The sequence below is a fragment of the Coturnix japonica genome, chromosome 14 (assembly GCF_054131305.1).
Source record: "Coturnix japonica strain WE chromosome 14, WE-NBRP24, whole genome shotgun sequence".
Taxonomy (NCBI): Eukaryota; Metazoa; Chordata; class Aves; order Galliformes; family Phasianidae; genus Coturnix; species Coturnix japonica.
The window spans coordinates 13,374,202-13,394,275 of NC_140676.1; the positions used below are offsets into that span (position 1 = coordinate 13,374,202).

Consider the following 20,074-nt stretch of genomic DNA (forward strand, 5'->3'; position numbering starts at 1 on the left):
TTTTCTCTGTGACATATTGATTTTAACAGCTAAAAAGTCATTCTGTAATGTATTTCTTTTTTCCCCTTTCACATATAGGTTTGCAATATATTCCCAGAAACATGCTTTTTAAACGTATAATTCTATATTACAACACTATAAAGTTAATATATATTAATATAACACTATAAAGTTAATACTTTATGAAAGAGTGATAAGCGAAGCACTTACACAGTTATTGTAACCTCTGAGGAATACAAAATTAAAGTGTACAGAAGACACTGTCATGTAGCAGCTTGTATAGATTATTTCTATTTGATCAGCTGTCTTCTCGGACGAATTACATTTTGCAAAGGGATATCTTTGAAGATCAGTTACAGAATTACAAAGTAACAGTTAAATAAGCAATTCTCCATCTCATCATTACGGTTCAGAAGCCGTTAACAGTTGTAAAGGGCTAATTAGTGTAATGTAATCCTCTTAGGAGGCTGCAGGCACTGAGCTAGATTTCTTTATAATTTGTATGTAGGCCTTCTTTATTCCATTAGAATTACAATAATTACAGTCGGCAGTATGTATTTGCATTCTATCCATCCACATTATGGTTACTTTGCATACTGAAGACTGCACAGTAAATACAGAGGCAGAATTTTGTATTTAAATACCAACATGTTTGGAAGAATAGGCAAATCCTGGTTTTATAACTGTGCAAAACATACCAAAAGAGAAAATGAAAATAGGAATAAGTGGCTTTCTGAAATCCCAAGCAATCAGAGAGAGAAAATACTGGAGGAGCTGGATGTGAACAAAGTGCTGTCATATTTGGTTTACAAGAGAGTCTTTTCCTTGGAGGAATACAAAGACATTTGGTCCCGGGAAAGCTACGAGAAGAGAACTGAATATTTTTTAGATAAACTATCGTTAAAAGGCCCAAGTGCTTTCTCTGCTTTTTGTTCCATTTTGGAGGAGGTCTGCCCTAACTTGCTGACATGTTTTCTCCTTGGCTATGAAGGTAAGGTCACTGTCTGCTCTGAAATGCTTAAGTGTATATTGGTAATGTCTTGGAATCCTTTGACACTAATAGTTACTTGCTATAATTAGTGTTTACTTTCTCTCTTGCACTAAACAAGGGAGAGTATTTCTTCTCTGTATGGTTTGTATAAAAGAGAAAATCATGAGAAGGAAAATATATTAAGCAAATATATGTCATATTGAGCACTGTTGTTGAATATTTAAACCGTTAGCAAATTACTGTATTTTAACATTGCTGCTAATAGTAAATAACAGTCAGGATAAGGAGAAGGATTCCTAAGTAATACTGACAAGGCTTAGCACAGAAATGTAACACTGTTGTTTCAGTCTCTTTTCCATTTCTACAATATTTAAAAATAGACGGATAGTATTTGTGTGTGATCTCCTCCACGTTTTCCTTGTGAGTTGTATTATTTATTATACCTATCAACAAACAACTGCTTAAAAAGGGTTTCAATATTTATATTGTTGGTATACAAATATCAACAGAACAATTGAAATTAATCAGAATGCTCTTTGGCCACCAGGAAGCATTCGTAGTATTTAAGAAACAACGTTGACTAAATGTTAGCGGTGATAACGTGAAAAAAAAATGCAGTATTCACAATTATATCCTAGTGACCTATTTTTCAGTTTTCGTGTCTATTTTATTCCGAATTTGAGTCTTTTAGGTCTGAGTTTTCTCACTAAAGATTGCAGAGTTATGTTCAAGGGTTGTGTATAGAATACCCTCTTAGCACGTAATTAAAATATTGTATTTTACCAATCCATCGGTAACAGATTTAAACACCTAAGTGTCACGGTTCCTCATAAAGAAAAACTGTAGGACTGCATATCATAAGAATTTTGATAAAATAAATAAGAAAAATTAAAGTCTAAAATCACGTTAACCTTTAAAATAGCTACAGCCTGTGTTGTCTCTTGAAAACCTGATAGTTTTAACTTGGCAGTTAGAGATCCAATTATTCTAGAACGCAACAGACATTTTACCATAATTTACTTGTGAACAGATGTCCATACAGTGTATCTTTTCAAGATCAATTTACGTACAGTTTTATGGCAGTCCCAGGAAAATGACAGCATGGTGGATTTCTCAAGTGCTCTTGTGCATTTTAAAACATTTAGAATAGAATGCTTTACATGGACAACTACCAGTTTTGAAAAGGCTGCTTAAGGTCTTTTCACATCATCAGTCTTTTGCAAAAGTACAACACAAACCTAAACACAATGGGTTATAAATATGTTATAAACCCAAGCCTTTGAGAATATTTATTTTGGACTCAATTTTTTTGTTTTCTCTGAATTGTCTGCAAGGACAGTGCAGAGAAAATTTTCTTTTACTCCACCTAAACATTTCATACAGAAGCATGTCACAGAACAGCCTTACATCTTCCTGGGAGTATGAGGCTGGGGGACAAGTGCTATTCTAGAGGGTAGATTTGCACCCTCTGCAGCTGAGTGCAGTTCAAGGACTCTGTCTCCCTGACAACATCATAGTAGATATGGAGGAAAAATAAGAAAGCCAGTGCTGCACATTTATAAAAGAGTAAAGGATACTGCTGGAACAGCGTCCCCAATCCATGCTGTCTGTCTGTGCCTTGTGCAGGCAGAAAAATGCCTCGGGCTGCCTTAGCTCATTCACTATTACTCTTGTTCCTCCTTCCCCTCCCCCCTAGCATACATCAAATATGCAAAGCCCATTTTAGAGTCCGTTATTGCAAACAATCTACAAGATAACGGGCAAAGAAAAACACATGCTATGTTCACAGTAAGTCATGCACATAATAGGTTTTAATTCACAAACATATATTGCAGATTCAATTAAATTGCAGGTTTTTGTACACTGTGAATTTTTCTAGATGGATTCTGATAAATCCTGTTCTGAGGTACAGAGGAAGGTATGATAAAGAGTGTTGTTTATTATTTCCATTAAAATAATTTCCTCCAGTACCCTGTAAAAGCTGATTAATAAGACAAAGGATTCAAAATGGAAGGAATATTGCCTGATTCAGACGCGTGGTCAGAGGTTTGCTGTGCCTGCGGTAAATGGCTTCAGCATCACAGCAGGCTTAGCACTTGCGTGCCATCCTGCCCACTGTACTTGTTAAAGAGGCTCTTTATTGCAGGCTGACTGAGCACACCAAGTAGAATCAATCCATGCTATTGATCAACTGCATGCACAGCAGAGGCCAGTTTCTGTTTTCTGGACCTGGCCATGTTGGCAGATATGGGTATTTTAATGTTTCCATTGTCTTCATGCCCTACAGAAAGAACCATCTGATAGGTGGTGGAAATGTGGCATGGCTCCAGGAGGTCACTCAGACTAATGTAGATCCATGCAAAAACTGCAAACTGCACTAGTGAAATGTGAGCAGTGAGTGATGTGCTGCCACTTCAACACAGTTGATTTAACACCACTTGGAACTCTTTTGCCTCATTATTTCAAAGAATTTCACCCACAGCAATCTAAGAGGTGTTACAGGAGAATTTGTTCTTCAAAACACTCGTGTCTTGAACATTCTACTCTTCTCTTGTAAAATCCTCCCAGTAATATAAAGCACAACAACTAGTGATTCCACAGGAAAAAATGTTTCGTTACTACTTGTCCATTTGATACAGTAGGAAACCAATTCTTCATTGGCTGAGCAAGGGTGGATGCAGAGTAATAATTTCAAATTTATTTGCAAAATGCCCACAGGTTTAGTCTGGCCAGTACCACTTAAGGCTATTTGAAATGGAAATATGGAAACGATTTTATCCATAGAAGGTCAGAAGAATTTATGTTTACATAAAACAGTCATATTTTCAAATGAAGCATCACAGGTTGCATCACATCAAAGAGTAGGTGGCTTTTTGAACTATGTATCAACTATTTTATTTCTTTATTGTTATCCAGACTGTATGCACAGACATTTCCCAGCACTATCAGAACAAACAAAGCTGAGGGCTGTATCAGAGATGGAGCTGCATGAAACCTGGGAGATGAGTGACCAGGAAGGAACCCCTTCTGCTGAGGAGCATCTGAATCAACCATTCAACAAATACAGGTTAAAATTATCAGTATCATGATGATATTAATATTAATGATCACAATATTTCCTGTCACATAGTTTCCACATATGTGAAGTACACCACAGATGCTTTCAAGAAGTTTTTCATTTGCATCCAATTACACTTGGCAATTGTAAACTATGATTCAGTTTTGTAAACCGATGTCTTTTGATGCTGATGAATGCCAGGGCTCACCTATTACTACCATGTGTAGTGATATAGTGCATTGATGACACTGCTAATTTTCAGTGTTCAAGGACTAAGTACATACACAGAAAAACATTTGATTCATAAAGAAACTTGCTTAAAATGTGAGAGACGCTTTGCTTAATTCAATGAGCAGGCTAACTGAGACTGGACTACAGCTCATTAGCTGTGAAAAAATTCTGTATATAGCATGGGCAGAAACTTGCATACTGAGGAGAATGCTTAAAAAGTAGTTAAAAGCTGTAGTTCTGTTCTGATGTGTCAGCAGCATATAAAAGGCAAACTTAAAAGCCTTCATTCCTTTGCAGGTCTAGCTTAGTTTTGTTCAGTTTCAGCTACAGACTGGGTTGCTCTACCTTGTGGAGATGCTGTGAAACTTCACAACTGTGAAGTGATGGAAAAATATTGTAGTAGGAAGAAATAAGTTCATCTTGAGTAGCAGAGAAACAAAGAATGGTAGAAGTATATAAAAAGCCAAATAATGCTATGTATCATGGGCCAAAACTGAACAGCATGGGCTACTCTATACCATCCACTGATGAATCCCCAGCAAGTACTATTTTTTTCTCTGTAAGCATTCACTTGTTTTCTAGGAAGTTTGCAGTCATTTGTAACCTAAATATGTGTTGTCTGGCTTTAAAGAGATAGCTCTGGTTCTCTAACATTGCAAGACAATTCAGTTACAGAAACAAACCAATTAAGAAGTGCCTGGAGGTACAGAACCACACTGGGGAGGTAGTAGACAAATACTGAAGTTTTCCTGAAGCTAGACTATATTAAAAATCACTTAATAGCACTAAAAACCTCAACTGGGTGCCATAAAACATGACACTATCAGAGTCTGCAGACATATAGGTAGTATCACTATAACATTGTTATGTACATTCTTCCTGATAAGAATAGCAAACTCAGAATATTTCAGGTTGGACCATCAAGGTCCACACAGGACCTTCCAAAATTCAAACTCTGTGTCTGAGAGCATTGTTCAGATTCTGTATGCTGACACTCATGTCCTCCATCAAGGAGAAAAATGTAATATGTAACTGGCTTATGTTATTATTTTCTCAAGTAGAACATTTGTGTCAACCATCAAAAGAAAATTTTCCATGGTCACTGCTGTATTTGTGTAGACTAGAGTTTCAAGTGCTTGTAACAAATTGTGAAAAATGATGACCTCACTTTTAAAGAAAGCAGCATAGCTGGAAGCAAAGCAAATGTGCCACCCACACATAACCTGCACACATTCACACCTTACATGACAAAGTAACAGGCTACCTATCGACAAGACAACCGAGAAGAGACAGAGTTTACCACCTATAAAAACACCAGTGCAGTAAATGTGGTGTATCTACAGGCAACTTGAAAAATAGTGTTGGGGGGGGGGGAAAAAGGGATAAGCAGAGGTGAAAATGGGAATTACCTTAACTACCCTTTGCCCAGTATTTGTAAATATTCTCAATAATTTGTTGAATATTTTTTCTAATGATAGAAAAATGCCAGATAGATATTCAAGAACTTCAATGAATGAACAAATGGCAAAATAACAGATGAAGTTAATGGAAGCATCATGGCAAGCAAAGGTTCATTGGTAACACAGATAATGATAGATGTTACACAATTACAGAGCATATGTAAAGCTATGCTTTTATTATGCAAGTTATCAGTCTTATCATTGCAGAATAGATGGTCTGGGAACAGAAGAATCACCTCAGTTCTAAACGTTAGGATTATTCTGTTAGTTAGGAGTCAAGGAAAAGCAACCACTACACAGCTCAGTCAATAAAGCACCATGGGCAAAAAGAAAACAAATGTAAAGATGCAAAAGAGGTGTGAAATCACACTCAATTTTATTTATTTATTTATTTTAGGGTAAAAGTCCTACTAAGGGCATACTGCTTTACTTCACAGTTTTATCTCTTGAGACAGTTACAGCATTTCTTATAAATACAGTAAAAATGTGATTATTAACAGAGCTGAAACAAAGTAACTCTGGGTTTTGCACACTGTAATTTGGTCTAGGACTTCAAAGGGCAAGCAGCCCGTCCATGTTACAGAGTGGCCTGGCAGAAGCACCAGTAGCCCAGTGCATGGCTTCTGCATATCAGTGTTAATGATATGTTCTTGGTCTAGTTTTGGATCAGAAAGTGTTGTCCCCAGACCTGATCATTGTCTTGTCTGTCCCTTCTTTCCCAGAATGTCCTTTCTAAAAAAGATAATCTCTATTAGGCAAAGGATGGAATTGTAGTTAAGGTCATTAATTGCCTGAATATGACCTCAAATTAATTAGCGCTGCTGTCAAAACTCTTTATTTTTTTTAATTAACTAATTTTTTGTTGTTGCTTTCCTTTATTCCTGCACAAATATCCATCACTAGACGTTTGACAATGGCCCTTTTTAAAGTCATGCAGATCACAGAGAAGAAAACAGTAATTTTCCTCTGACTTTGTACTTGCACCTCGTTTGAGAAGTTTTTATTCTGTTATTGAGGGCTAAAGTTCTGAAGCAGAAAACTCTCAGTTGCATTAGTAATACATGTATGAGTTACTATCTCATGTATTAAGATTCCATCACAGTGCTTGCCAAAGGAATAATTGAATAAGTTATGTCCTTACAGTGAAAATCAGATGCTATTTTTTGAAAGTGATGTTATGCAGCCATTAATTTTCATGCTGCAAGCAACAAGAGACTTGTCATACAGCTTGTCCATTTCCATGTAAATGTGACACATTTGTGTTTATACACACATTGTAGTGCGTGTAATTCTTTTCTTCCTGAAGTCTGCTGTATGGATTTCTTCTTGATGTTTACAGTTTTGGAATGGCTTTGTTCTGTTGCAGAATATACCTTCCAGAAATCTACGGCAACTGTATTTTAAAGCTTTTGGATCAGTTGTTAACATTTGAAATCCAACATTTTTCATTATGAAAAAAACCTCAATTTTGGCAGAACATCACTGTAATTATAAGTCCTTTTGGAGAACAGACAGCACTACATTTTTTCAGCTAATAAAAATATTATGTACAAACTGTTTAAAGATCGTAGATTCAGGGAGAAGTGCAGAGCTAAGCCACAGCCCCAGAGTTTTACAATTCATTTGGACAGGACTATGTTACCATTTATTTAGATAGGTGGTGATCTGTCTTGTAAATCTAAGTTCCTGTTTAACTTCTATTTTTTCATCATACATATGTCGGGTTATATGCTACTATACATTAGGCTCAAAATACATCCTAAATCTGTTTATGCTCAGACTAAATAAATACAAATTTTTGCTTTCTAGAAATAAAATAAAGTTACAAAAAATAAATTCACAGTAAGATAAAATGATTGAGAAGTTACTACAAGCTCATGCATTGAATGGTGTAAGCTGTTTTTTCCCCATTTCCATACCATATATAAAATTATAGAAGTTCATCAATCTCTTTTGTATAGAGATGGAACTTACTTTTCTCAGCAATTAATACTTAGAATTAGTAATTGAAACATAAATTGTCAAAAGAGCAATGTTGAATTTACAGCTGAAAATACATCCTTTCTCTTCTGTCCTTGCCAATCAAAAACATAGGATTCAAAAAATTGTGTCTGAGAAGGTTGGTGCAGAAGCCATGGCCTTACAGTGTTTAGAGCTGCAGGCAAATTGTGTATCTACTAAGAGCAGAAGGCCGTCTGCTGTACCACAGTACTTGTAAACTCAAGCAGCAACTGCAGCTTTTGGCAGTCAGTGAAAACTGAAGGTGCCTGTCCCTGAAAGTTCTGTTCAATCTGGCCACTAGGTAGCACCATATAACAGTTATTACAAATATCTTTGCTACCTACTGGAAATTGTTACTGTGAATGATGATGAATTATTGTGACGTTATCATAACATTTTGTTGCAATGATTTGTTTGCCTAACTGTCCTGGCCATGCTACAAAACAAGCCAACAGCAAAAACAGAAGGGATATCAGAGGGTTAGAAACATTTCTTATTTTCAATTTGTCAGTATTACTTATTGAGTTCATTATTTTATGTTCCTTACCAGTCAATACAAATATAACTAGGATGTTTCAAAGGTTTAGTGACAAATATTGCCTCCACTTCATTGCATTTGTTAAACAAAGTATTTCTTTCTGAACCTGTGATACCCAGACATAGGCAAAGGGCACCCAAATACAACTCACTGCCAAATACAAGAATACATCTCAGATGTGATAGTTTTCACACTTCATGAACTTTGAGATGATTCCTTGCTGATCTGGAAACCTCTCATATTCCCTTTATCGTATTCAAATGATAAAATTAAGTTCAGGGTATTGTTAAATCCTACCACCAAAGTCCAAACCAAATATAAACAAGTAACTGTTTCAACATTCAGGTTTCATCTGTTTTACTAACTGCTGCTGTTATACTCAATCGCTTCAAACAGTCTATATATGCTTCCTTTTTTGCATTCATATATCAAACCAAATCATACCACCAAGGACTTTCTACACCTGCTTTACGTAGTTCACTGCTGCACTGTGTCTCATCCAGTCACGAGGCTGTGTACTGTTTAAATTCCACTAATCTGAAATGCTGTTTCTGTGCTCTGATGCATTCCCTTGGCAAAGACTATTAGCCTCCTACCTCTTACTGGAAGTTTGACTTCAGTTTCTTTTTCTGACTTGTGAGGCTGCATGCATCTAATCACATGAAGGGGGCTACGTAAGATGGGTGTCCAAACACGACAGGCAAAGGCTTCAGGACTGGACTGTATATAGAAGAAATCCCTTTCAAGAGGACTTCAGAAAATGCAGAACTTTGCCAGAAAATGCACAGTTCTCCACTGCTGGGACAGAGCATAGTACAGTACTGCAAATAATTCTTATACAGCAAGTCTGAGATATGTCATCACACAGCTCTGTACCACCCTACAGACTGGGGTTGAATACCTTGCTACCCAGCACTGTAATTATGCCCCCTCCCAGATTTTCAGCTCTACAAGCTTAGTGGAATTACATACAGAAAACATAAGTGGAACTCTGTGAGGATTCATTCTATTTTTAAAATTCCAGAAATATTTTCTAAAAGGTGGTAGCAGTGAGGTGGAAAGTTTGCTGAGGATACAGATTTACTCAATGTAGTATGAGGGTTAGTGCAGGGAACTGTAGATGGGCCTTGTAGGAGTAAGTGACTGGGTAACAAAATGGCAGAGGAAATTTAGCGTAGATAAATGTGAAATGATGTATGTGGGCAAAAGTGTTCTAGGCCTTATGAATAAAGTGATGAGCTCTGGGCTGCCTGTTACCGCTGAAATGAAAGTTTAGGATTGTGACAAATAGTTCCATAAAAACATCAATTTAGGGCATAGCAGCAGTTCAAATCTGCAAATGTTAGGAATTGTTAGGACAGGAAAAAAGAACAAAACAGAAAATATAATCATGGCAATATATAATGCTGTAGCTTGCTTTCACCTGGAATATTGTCTGCTGCTCTGGTGCTTGCATCTTGAAAAGGTTACATTAGATCTGGAAAAAGTACAGAGAGCAGTAACAGTGGTCAGACATGTGAGAAGGAATGGCTTCTTTCATGGAGAGTGATTGAGAAAGCTGGAACTCTTTTTTTTTTTCTTCTGGAAAAGAAGCAGCTTATAGAAGGAAATTTAAAACTAAGAAAATGCGAGGGTGAGAATTAAAGAATCAGATATGCAAGTATAAGAAACCAAAATAAGGTAAGCTGGACCTAACAGCACCCGCAGTTTCTAGATGTCCAAGCAACTTTTAGGTCCTGCCCAGTGGTGCTTCGTCCAGTGACATAGTAGGTAAGGAAACAGAATATGGCTTTACTGTGAGCTGGATCCATCTTGTCAAGCTTCTTTTTGTACTGAAAAGTCAAGCCAGGTTGGCACTCAAAGTGCCCAGTGTGATGCACTTTGTAATAACCTGCACTTACATCTATTTAAATCATTACTTCTCAAACTAACTGCTACACAAAATGTAAGACAAGTTCTAACACATTATAAATAACTAAAGGCAGTTCTAGCTGAAGTTGCAGTTGCTTATGTAAGATAACTATACTTAAACACAATATTTACAAATTTTCTATATCATCTGTGGTAACCATCACCATAGCAATGCATTATGTATGCCTTCTGAGACAATATCTTGTGTCTGAAAATGCCTAAAACCCAGTTATCTGTTCCTCCTTAGCTTGTGACAAAAACAGAAAAAAAGGTATCTTCTGGCCTTGGAACTTTCTTTTCTGATGTTTGACTTTCCATAATGTCAGGCTTCTATGGTTAATCAGTCTCAGACTAATCTTTTTGGTTTTTTGACTGTTCTTGGCTAGAAATACCTAAAAGATTTGTCAGTCTGTCTGTCCTCCCATCCATCCATCCATCCATCCATCCATCCATCCATCCATCCATCCATCCATCCATCCATCCACTCACCCAGCCTGTATTTCTCTCTTAAGAAGACTCTTCCCTTCTGCAATGTTTTGTTATTATAAAAGTGAAGGTTTTGGTAAATATTAATAAAATGGAAGTGTCAATTTTGAGCAGGCATATGTACCAAAGGAAGTGGACTTAGCAATATACATTTCCACTGTTACTGTGCTGACGAGTCACCTGAAATGCACACATACTCTTTCCATATTTTAAACACATCTTGAGTACAAGATCATATAAAATGACTGCATCTTAACACAAACTTCTCAGAGAAGCATTCTGTCTTAAAAATAGGATGTACCTAGAAAAATTACAGCTCTTTAAGCTTGCATATTCTTTGCTACTATTTCCACCACAACAGCAATGAATCATAAGATTACCACGGAATTACTTCTTTTGGTGCTGTAGGCATATGCTCTGCTTGCAGACTGAGAAACAACTCTATTAAACAATATGTAATAACTCCATTTAGACCTTTCTGTCATAGCAATACTTCCATGTAGACATAACTGCCAAGTCAAGACAGATGATTATCAGTCTCACCTGAGAGCTCCAGTCACAGAAGTCACACAAAATACTAATAACAGTACTACCAAGAAGCTGATACTCAATTTATGCAAAAGAAATGCATTATTGCTGTTGATCTTGGTACTATTCGCGATGTTTATATCACTAGTGAGTACCAGGAGTTTTGTGTTGAATATTACATGAATAATCATGAATAAGTGCAAAATCTTTAAAGTTCTGCAGCTGAAGTACATGTAGTTGCTTACTGTGTAAGCCAGTGATTTCTCAAGAGGCAGAGAGCTACGTGCACTATCACTTAGAGCAGTATTTCAAACAATCAAATCACTTCTTTTTCCCAAATCTTTTAAGGTTGAGATAGAAACAAGACTATCCACAAAGACGTGACTAAAGATGACCATTAAGCTTTGAGTATCTTCTAGAAAAACACATTGACCCTAATGACCATTCTCACTATGCTATTAAACGTAAGTGGGATGCTGAACACAAATATAAAATTACAGTACAGGTGTTGCAATCTTCAGGATGTTCTACAAAGCCAGAAAAAGACTGACAAGCACAAACAGGGGATAACAGTAACATGTAGCCACTGTCACATCTCAATATAAATTTAAGGACTTTTGACAAGGACACAAAAGTCTACACTGGGGCTGCAACATTTGTACAGAAATGGCTGAAATGTACTTTCATGAACAGTTCATAGAGATTATTATCTTCTACTTCTACCTTTTTATTTATGGTACGTATGTCACAGCCATAATGATCTAGAATGACTAGATTCAATACAGTTACACAGAGCAGGCTGCCCAGGCCCATGCTCAGGTGGCTTTTGGAGATCTCTAAGGAGAGGACTCTACAATGTCTGGGCAACCTGTGCCTGTGCTCTGTCACCTGCACAGCACAGAAGTGCTTCCTAATTTTCACATGGAACCTTCTGTGTTTCAGTTTGTGCCCACTGCTTCTTGTTCTTTCATCCAGCACTACTGAAAAGAGAGCGTCTTTATTTATCTTCTTTATCTGTCTTCTTTACAACAAAACTAAAACCACCCAGTGTTCCTAGGCAATCTCACATACATTATGAGACTAAAGCTTGCAAGCTAAAGCTTAATCCTTCACACCATTATTTGCATCAGTAATCCTCAGTAATTGCATCATATATTGACATGACTAAGGCTTCGGGGGAACAGTTCTAGGATAGTAACATTTAAATGTTGGTACTTTAATAAAGAGCTTAGCATCAAGAGTACTGCTTGTATTTAAAATGTTTTACAATTAACTGGAGTAGAAAACATGATGCTTTTATTTATTGCTTTGTTCATCTATGGGTGTATTTGTAGCTGAGATGGATGGAACTGACTGCAAGTAAGTTTGGCCTGTTGTCTTTATCTCTCAAGTTATAGTTACCGTGCTAGGGGGAAGAACCTGATAGAGCAGAGAGCTCAGTGAAAACTGAGGATTGGCGGTAAACAGCAGCTAAAAGAGCAGACAAAATACCATTCAGTGTTCATTTTACTGTACCCCAGAAAAGAAGAAATGTAAAATCAATGTAAATATGGTGAAAATTGTTAGCAATATATATAACTAATCTAACTAAAGAAAGTTTGAAAGAGGAAATTGCTTTATTTAGACTGGAGAGTAGGAAATGACAGAAGGTAAGTAATGCAGGATTTGAATTGCATTATGAATGAACTGAGATTGTAGAACACTCATATCAAGATCCCCTCTTTACTTTTTTCCTGAGTCAAGAAAAAAATCGAGGTTAAAAGAGCAGAGAGCAGAGCAAATATCCATATTTTAATTCTTTTATCAAAATCAAAAGTAATTTGTAGAATTCACTGCCAACAGCTATGGTCAAAATCAGTAATGTAAGGAGATTCAGAACTGCATTTTATTTTTGTCTGCATAATATACACATCAATAATCTGACTCACAGTAACTTTAACAGTAACTCCGCCATATTGCAAACCCAAGTCTAAGAGAAAAGTCTACTGGAAGGATTTACTACAGGCATTCATGGCACTAATTTACCTAAAATCCAAAGATCAGGCAGCTGTGGTCACAAATCCCAAGCACACCATCTCCAGAGTCTGTACAGATGGTGCAGGAAAACAAAATCTATTTACTCTGCACCATCAACATAACTTTACAAGACTAAAATCTAAACAAAAAAATGTAGATAAAATTCACTGCAAATGAATGATGGTAGGCAACATCACATTTGCCCAAAAAACCCTTGAGGATTGCCTGTAGAATTTCAAAATGCAGTGAATCGTTGTACACTGGTGCTTCTATTGAGATTCATGTTCCACTGTGCCTGCTTGTCTTGTGGCTTTTGTAAGATGCAGCTGATGAGCTATTCCAGGCAAAGTCTGGTCCTTGATGTGCACCAGTTACTATCTCTTCTTCTCAGAGCTACTTTCTCAATTCCAAAGAAAAGGATTAAAAAATACCCAAAATTGTACATATTGGAAGTTTCAGAATGTTTCTTAAATTTACTCTCTCCCTGAAAATCATCAATATGATTTTGCATAGAAAATAAAATGTAAGATACTTTTTTACTACATTACAGTTAAAAATAATATAGTAAGGATTATATTATTTAACGTTCAAAACTGAACCCTTTTTGTCCTAACATTACTGAATAATAGGGTTTTTATGATTTAAATACCACAGAATATCTTAAATATGTTTTCTGATAGATCTGGGGCAACAAATCCCTTCTGGACATTTATCTCTGAAATTACATTGAGAGGAATAAACAGCTGTCGGGAATATAAATGCTAACTCATCAGAATGCTGACTCAGTGCTGTGGAAATCAAAATATGTTCATACACCACAGAGGTAACATGTCATACACCAACAAGTCATTTTCTTCTGTTGAGCAACCATAAACCAGTTGAATTAAAATGCTGGGGAAAAAAAACAACAACTGGGGAGTAGAAAGCAAACTATATATAACACAAATCCTAAGGACCTTGAAAAGACCTGCCATGCAACGGAATAAACAGCAGCCATTATTGCCAGGATTTGTTAATCTGTCACCTTCAGCAGTAATGAACCTGCTCTTTAACAAAGATTATCTCAATAACCATTATGTGATTAAAGGCTCATTTCTGCATTCCATACAATTAATAGAATTTAAAAATTTAGTGAAAGCAGGATTTAGCAATGAAAGAATATATTACTTAGGTGAAGGCTCCCATTAGAGACATTGGTTCAGTTTATTCACAAAATACGAGTTGAGTGCTAGTGGTTTTTTGTGCTAAGATTTGATAGGGGTGGAAATTTGTTGCTGGAGAAGACGATTGTATTTTACTGAAATACCTGATGTTCTGCCAAGAGATGTAAGAAGATTCCTTTTATTTTAAAGTAAGTTTTCTTCTGGTAATAAATTCTCCGAGGGAAATAACTGCTATCTAGGCATAATTTCAGGACTTTTTTATCCAGATAAAATTTATCTTTGATACCTTGGGTCAACTGTATTGACTTCAGATGAAGCTGCCTGTACTCCGTGACAAAGATTTTGGCTTGGTCTGGAGTCTTGTTTAACAAAGCAATGACTTGGATTCACAGTGTGTTTTCTGGTGGAACAAATTATATATTTAATGCATTTATTGCATAATATTCCTAAATTGCATGTACATGTGAATGTACGTGTGTATATATTCCTAACACCATTTCTACAGTTGGTCATCTTTCCTTCCATGTTTCTTTATGGATTTACATCTAACTCTTGTGTCAGACACATTCCTTACAGAATTCAACTGTTATTTCATAAAGGGACAAGTGCCTAGTCCACTGGATATATACTCTGCAGTAGGTTTTGCAGCAAAGTTAGAAATGAAGAATTTACTTTTTGAAAGCATGACCCAGGGCATTACTCAGCAATGATGGCTGTCAAAGGGAGAAAGGAAAGAAGGGCAAGAAAATTTATTTTGAAATATGACATTAAAGCTAAAGATTCTTTCCAGTGAAAAAAAACAACCTCTGCCAAAAGAAAATCTAAAACCAGAAGATCTAAAGCACTTCGTACAATGAATTTCTCAAAGGAAAAAGATGATAGAACACAAGTTTATTGCTTAGAGAAATCAAAATTTTCATAAAGGAACATAGAAGAATTGACTTTCTTTCTAAATTTTTTAACCTCAAGCTTAATTCCTTTATTCATTACAACTCTTCAAGCAATTAAGATTTCTCAAACTGGAATCTTTCTGGGCAGCAGAATTTCTCTGCTGGGCTCCTTGATCCTGTGGCATCTTTGTCATGACTAAGTTATCACACAGCTTCACAAGGCAGCCCCAGGTTCTGCAAAATCCAATCTAGAGGCATTGTTTTATCGCCCAAGGTAAAGTAGTCTTCTTTCGTAAACTGAGTGGAATTTGCCCTGTACTGTCATGTTAGGCCTTCTAGTTTCAAATCATCCAGCCGTTACTAATTTGTTATGTAGCTAGTATCTCCTTGTGCTGCATGATCTATAAGCAGACAGCCCTTCTGCACATTTTTAGACATCAACATGTTTAATAACATACAGCATTATAAAATCTTCATGCAGATATTACAGAACAAGACTGTGACTTGGACCTCCTTGAGATTTACTCTAGCTTGTTGCATTTGGTCTGAAAATCTACGTAATTCAGCAAATTTCTGTATTTAGTCCTAGGAAATACGAAGCAACTTTTAATTACTTTAGTTTTTTGTTTGTTTGTTTTGTTTTTGTCGGTTATTTCATGGTGTTTTGTTAGTTTGTTTTTTTCAAGTGGTACCTCATCTTCCCTGTTAATTTTCATGGTTGTTAAATTAACCTTACACGAGAAGCTAAAAGGAAATTTTTCTTATTCATAGTCCTAGATACAGGATCTGTGATCTTGCCTTCTTAACTTCCTGGCCTACAAAAGATTTGCTGGTTTGGAAAGATGGTTATCTCGCCCAGACTTTCACATCTGGCTCCAAGATCGGCACAGAAACAATCTGAAGCAATTTAACCTCTTGCTCTAATTCCAACTTCTGCTGAACAGCCTTTCTTCAGCTGTTCTGCTTCCAAATTAGCTTAGGATTTCTTGTGTCATAGCAGTTCTAATCCTACCAGTTACAGACATGTTATCCAGTAGCTGTTCCAGAACAAGATTTTTACCTTAGCTATGCATTTTTTTCCTGCAGAATTCAGAGAAAATTTTATTTCATTTTGTATGTCCATTTTGTATTAGCAACTTCATTGTCACTGATGCTGTAACCATAGATGTCAATGTGGGTTACTTCCGAAACTGGATTTTTACCTTGAGTAGACCTGTCAAATAAAACTTCATTTATCCAAATGTAGCCCCTGGCTTCAGATTCTGTACTTTAGCTTTTTTGTTTGTATTGAGAGTAACCTTTAGATTTGCTGCTGATCTCAGTGGGAGTTTGAAAGGCTCTTCTTCTTTGGGCTCTGTTTTATTTCCCATGTTGACTTTATTCCTTATGCCTCTGGCAAATTAGTTTATAATGGGAAGATATACCTTGGGGATTTTTACCCCACATCAGAGCAGTTGACTACACCTAGTCTCTGCTTGCAGCAATTCTGTTTGGGATTCTGGAATATACAATAATGAAGCCTGACTATCTCAGGAGTGCTGTGATATTTCCATGTGATAAAAAATTTAAAAAAGCACAGCTATTTGGGATCAGCTCCTCAGATAAATCTAGTGCCTTAGAACTTTTTTAAAAGTGACTTTTCTCTAAATCCACTGAGTACTTTAAATAGAAAATAGGGTTGATCCTCAACTAAGGTCTGACACTAAATTCTTTGTGATAGCTCTTTTTATATCCAGCAAACAAAACTCCTTAAATCAATGTAAACTCTCTGAGTAATAGGAATTTTAAGAGTGCCAGTACTGCAGGATAATAAAAACCTGGCACAGAGACATTGCTGTCATGGGGGAATGTTAGGTTGTTGCATTAACTAATAACAATAGACAAATTAATCAGTTTGCTTGCTTATATTTTGCTGCTAGCTAGGCAGACTGATTAAGTTCTCTATTACTGGCTATGTTAAGGGCTTTATTTTTGTCTTATTTTCTTATATGACTATCTTATTTTTGACAATACCATCGTCGCTCTATTTGTAGGTTTCCATAGACATCTCACTGTAAGGGTAATACTTGTGATGAAGAACAGTATCAGAATAGCTGGTCCCCCTTGGGATTCATTTGCTCAATCTTTCTATCTGGATCACTTAAAATCTTCAAAGACCAGCTGTACCTGGGTATTAATGCTCTTTCTCAACCATATGTTCCTTTTCTGCATAAAATCCATGTAAGGGGGACGCTTACATAAAAATCTTGCTGCAAATTATTGCCGCATGCTCCTTCTGTAAGGGATAAAGGATAAGGGACAAGCAGGAGCACATGACTTTAATCAACCCATGGTAGGATACTTGAACAAACATGGGTAGCTCTTGCTCTTGCCTTTCTCTAGCCCTCCCCCAGAGTAATGGTAACTGCTGGCTGGAAATAACTCTGGTCTATTCAGATGAGTAGAAGGGCAGGTCTTTCAGTGTTAACTGTTGCTACACACACCGTACAGATAGAGTGGTTACTTGATAAAGGAAAAGTAGATGTCGTAGATATATATCTCACTCTGCAGCATTTCAAAACATATTCTGTGCAAGAATTTTGCCCATGTACTTCCTGTATTCCACACATGCAAATAAGCCGTCATTATTAGTACAGACATAGAAAAATAAACACAATATGAAGCCAGCAGGCACAAGGTAATAATTAAAATAGCATTTCCAAGTTGTTTGGTATCCTGGGATTGTTCACCCCTTTAATAACATTTCTATATTCTTTATGTGAGTTTTCTTATAACTTTCACAGTAGTTATTATTGAAATATAGGCAAGTGGAATACACATCCAGTACAAACAAACATGAAGAATATTTTCATAAACCATCTCCAAACCTTTTTTCATATAAACCTGGCATATGCAAGCCAGGTGATGGAATTCTTCTTTTATCTGGGTTGACAAGAGTGTGTAAAACATAAATTATGTAAGCTACAGTAACTAGCAGTCTCTGAAAAACACAAGTAACAGGATGGAGGAATATTATTTGAGGATGGAGGAGTTTGCCTCTTCTAGAAGCTGGCTTTGCAGTAAAATTCACAGCACAATGTATCAGCAACTTCAGGGCTGCTGCTGAACAAATGGGAGCACTGCCACTCTGGGCAGGTGACAGAAGGTGAATTAAGCTGTTCTTAGAATGCTTCCAGTGGACTGCAAAGAAAAATTGAGCTTATGATATTGAGGAGGGAAGCATCGAAATAACAGCACATCAAAAGCAGCAATGATCTAGAAATGTCTCAAGACCAATGCTGGGTCTGCAGAAGAAGTTTTGCGAAAATCCATGGGAATTTTATATGGGTAATTTCCTTCCTAACTTCTTTCTATTTAATGGTAGTCAGCAAATACACAAATATCAAGAGTATGTGTTCAAGGTGTCAGTATAGTAAAGAGAATGCAAATTACATACTAAGATTTCTTGAAGGTTTAGATAACTCATACAGTCAACTCCTCCAGAAATTCATCAGTCTAAAGTTTGGTGTTATTCACCATTATACTCTTTCAATGAGGCAGGTATAAATTTGAAGATGACAGAAAAGGGAATGAGATTCTATGCATTATATTTAATTTAATCATATTCACTTGGATTCTTAGCTATGACCTTGAATTTGGTTATATTTGCAATATAATTCACCAGAGAGAAGATGAGCTTCTGGAGCATTAGATTTGTCATGAGATGTCAGATTTCTACACCAAGTAGGAGGAAGAGTAACTAAGAAATGACACTGGTATTATCCTGATTTTAAATTCATCAAAAGAATAGAATTCCTTGCAGCTGGAATAGCGTCAGAATGCTTATAGATTGCTTTTTTCTCCTTGCTACTGGAAAACTGCATCCTGCCTCTGTACTAGATGATTTTTCTTATTGTGCTTTCCACCCCTTGGGAACTGCTGGTATCAGCTCTGCATAAGTCATTGGAAAGTTTCCTTCTGGTAAAATATCAGCACGCTGTGAAAATGCACAGAAGTCACTGGTAACTCAAGTTATTTACTATGTTACATCATCAAGTGCAGCATAATGGTAACAGCGACATGCTTTTAGAACTTGCAGAGGTAAGATGGCTTTTAAAAATAACGTGGAGTACTTAGAGGCATGTTCACATGAAAATATAGGAAGACAAAAGCAGAAATTATTTGTTTCACTCACACTGTGCATACCATAATAATAATATTTCACAACTGCTCAACAGATGGTATGTATGGTTTCTGCATGATAAGATAACCAGAAACTTATCTGTTGTAAGGAATGAATCAAATGCAGAGTGACCCACCTTAGTCTTTGACTTCAGCTTCACGAGGAACCTTCCCCACAAACTGTTGCAGGGCTTGTGATTTATTGCTGCTGTCCAAGTAAAATGCACAGATTATGAAACTGAATTCAGTGACTACTTGCAAGTATTGGTGTCCTGGTTTTATTCCCACAAATACTACATCTTCTGTCCTCTGAGATGCACACACTTTCTTGGACTGTCAGTGTACACTAAGGTACTTTCAAACTGTCCATGCTGAAAAAAAGGTATCTTCAGCTACTTGTGAGGCCACTCACAAAAGTGGAAACGCTATTTTTTGGCTACATGAGCAGAAATGAAATATGCTTTCCTTATTTCCATTTGTATATTCACTGTTATTTATTTTTCCAGTCATTGTTTTATTCTATTTGTTTGTCACTAACATCCAAGCAAAATTCTGGTGGAAGAATATCCCTCTAGACCTGTGTGAAGTCAGCTGACTTTGACAGTGAAACGGGTTGAGCTTCTGTAGTTTGGGAGTGAGA

At 36.5% G+C, this 20,074-nt stretch overlaps 1 protein-coding gene across 10 annotated transcripts in view; it reads left to right on the plus strand.

The window, feature by feature from the left end:
* Positions 1-633: 633 nt before the first annotated feature.
* TJP1 (tight junction protein 1) overlaps positions 634-20,074 on the plus strand; it is a 184,100-nt gene continuing 164,659 nt past the window's right edge. For all 10 annotated transcript variants that reach the window (XM_085515677.1, XM_085515678.1, XM_085515680.1 and 7 more), the window contains exons 1-2: positions 634-991; positions 3,908-4,058. In XM_085515677.1, coding sequence (XP_085371803.1) covers positions 649-991; positions 3,908-4,058 — 494 coding nt within the window. In that variant the 5' untranslated portion in view covers positions 634-648. The remainder of the gene's footprint in view (positions 992-3,907; positions 4,059-20,074) is intronic.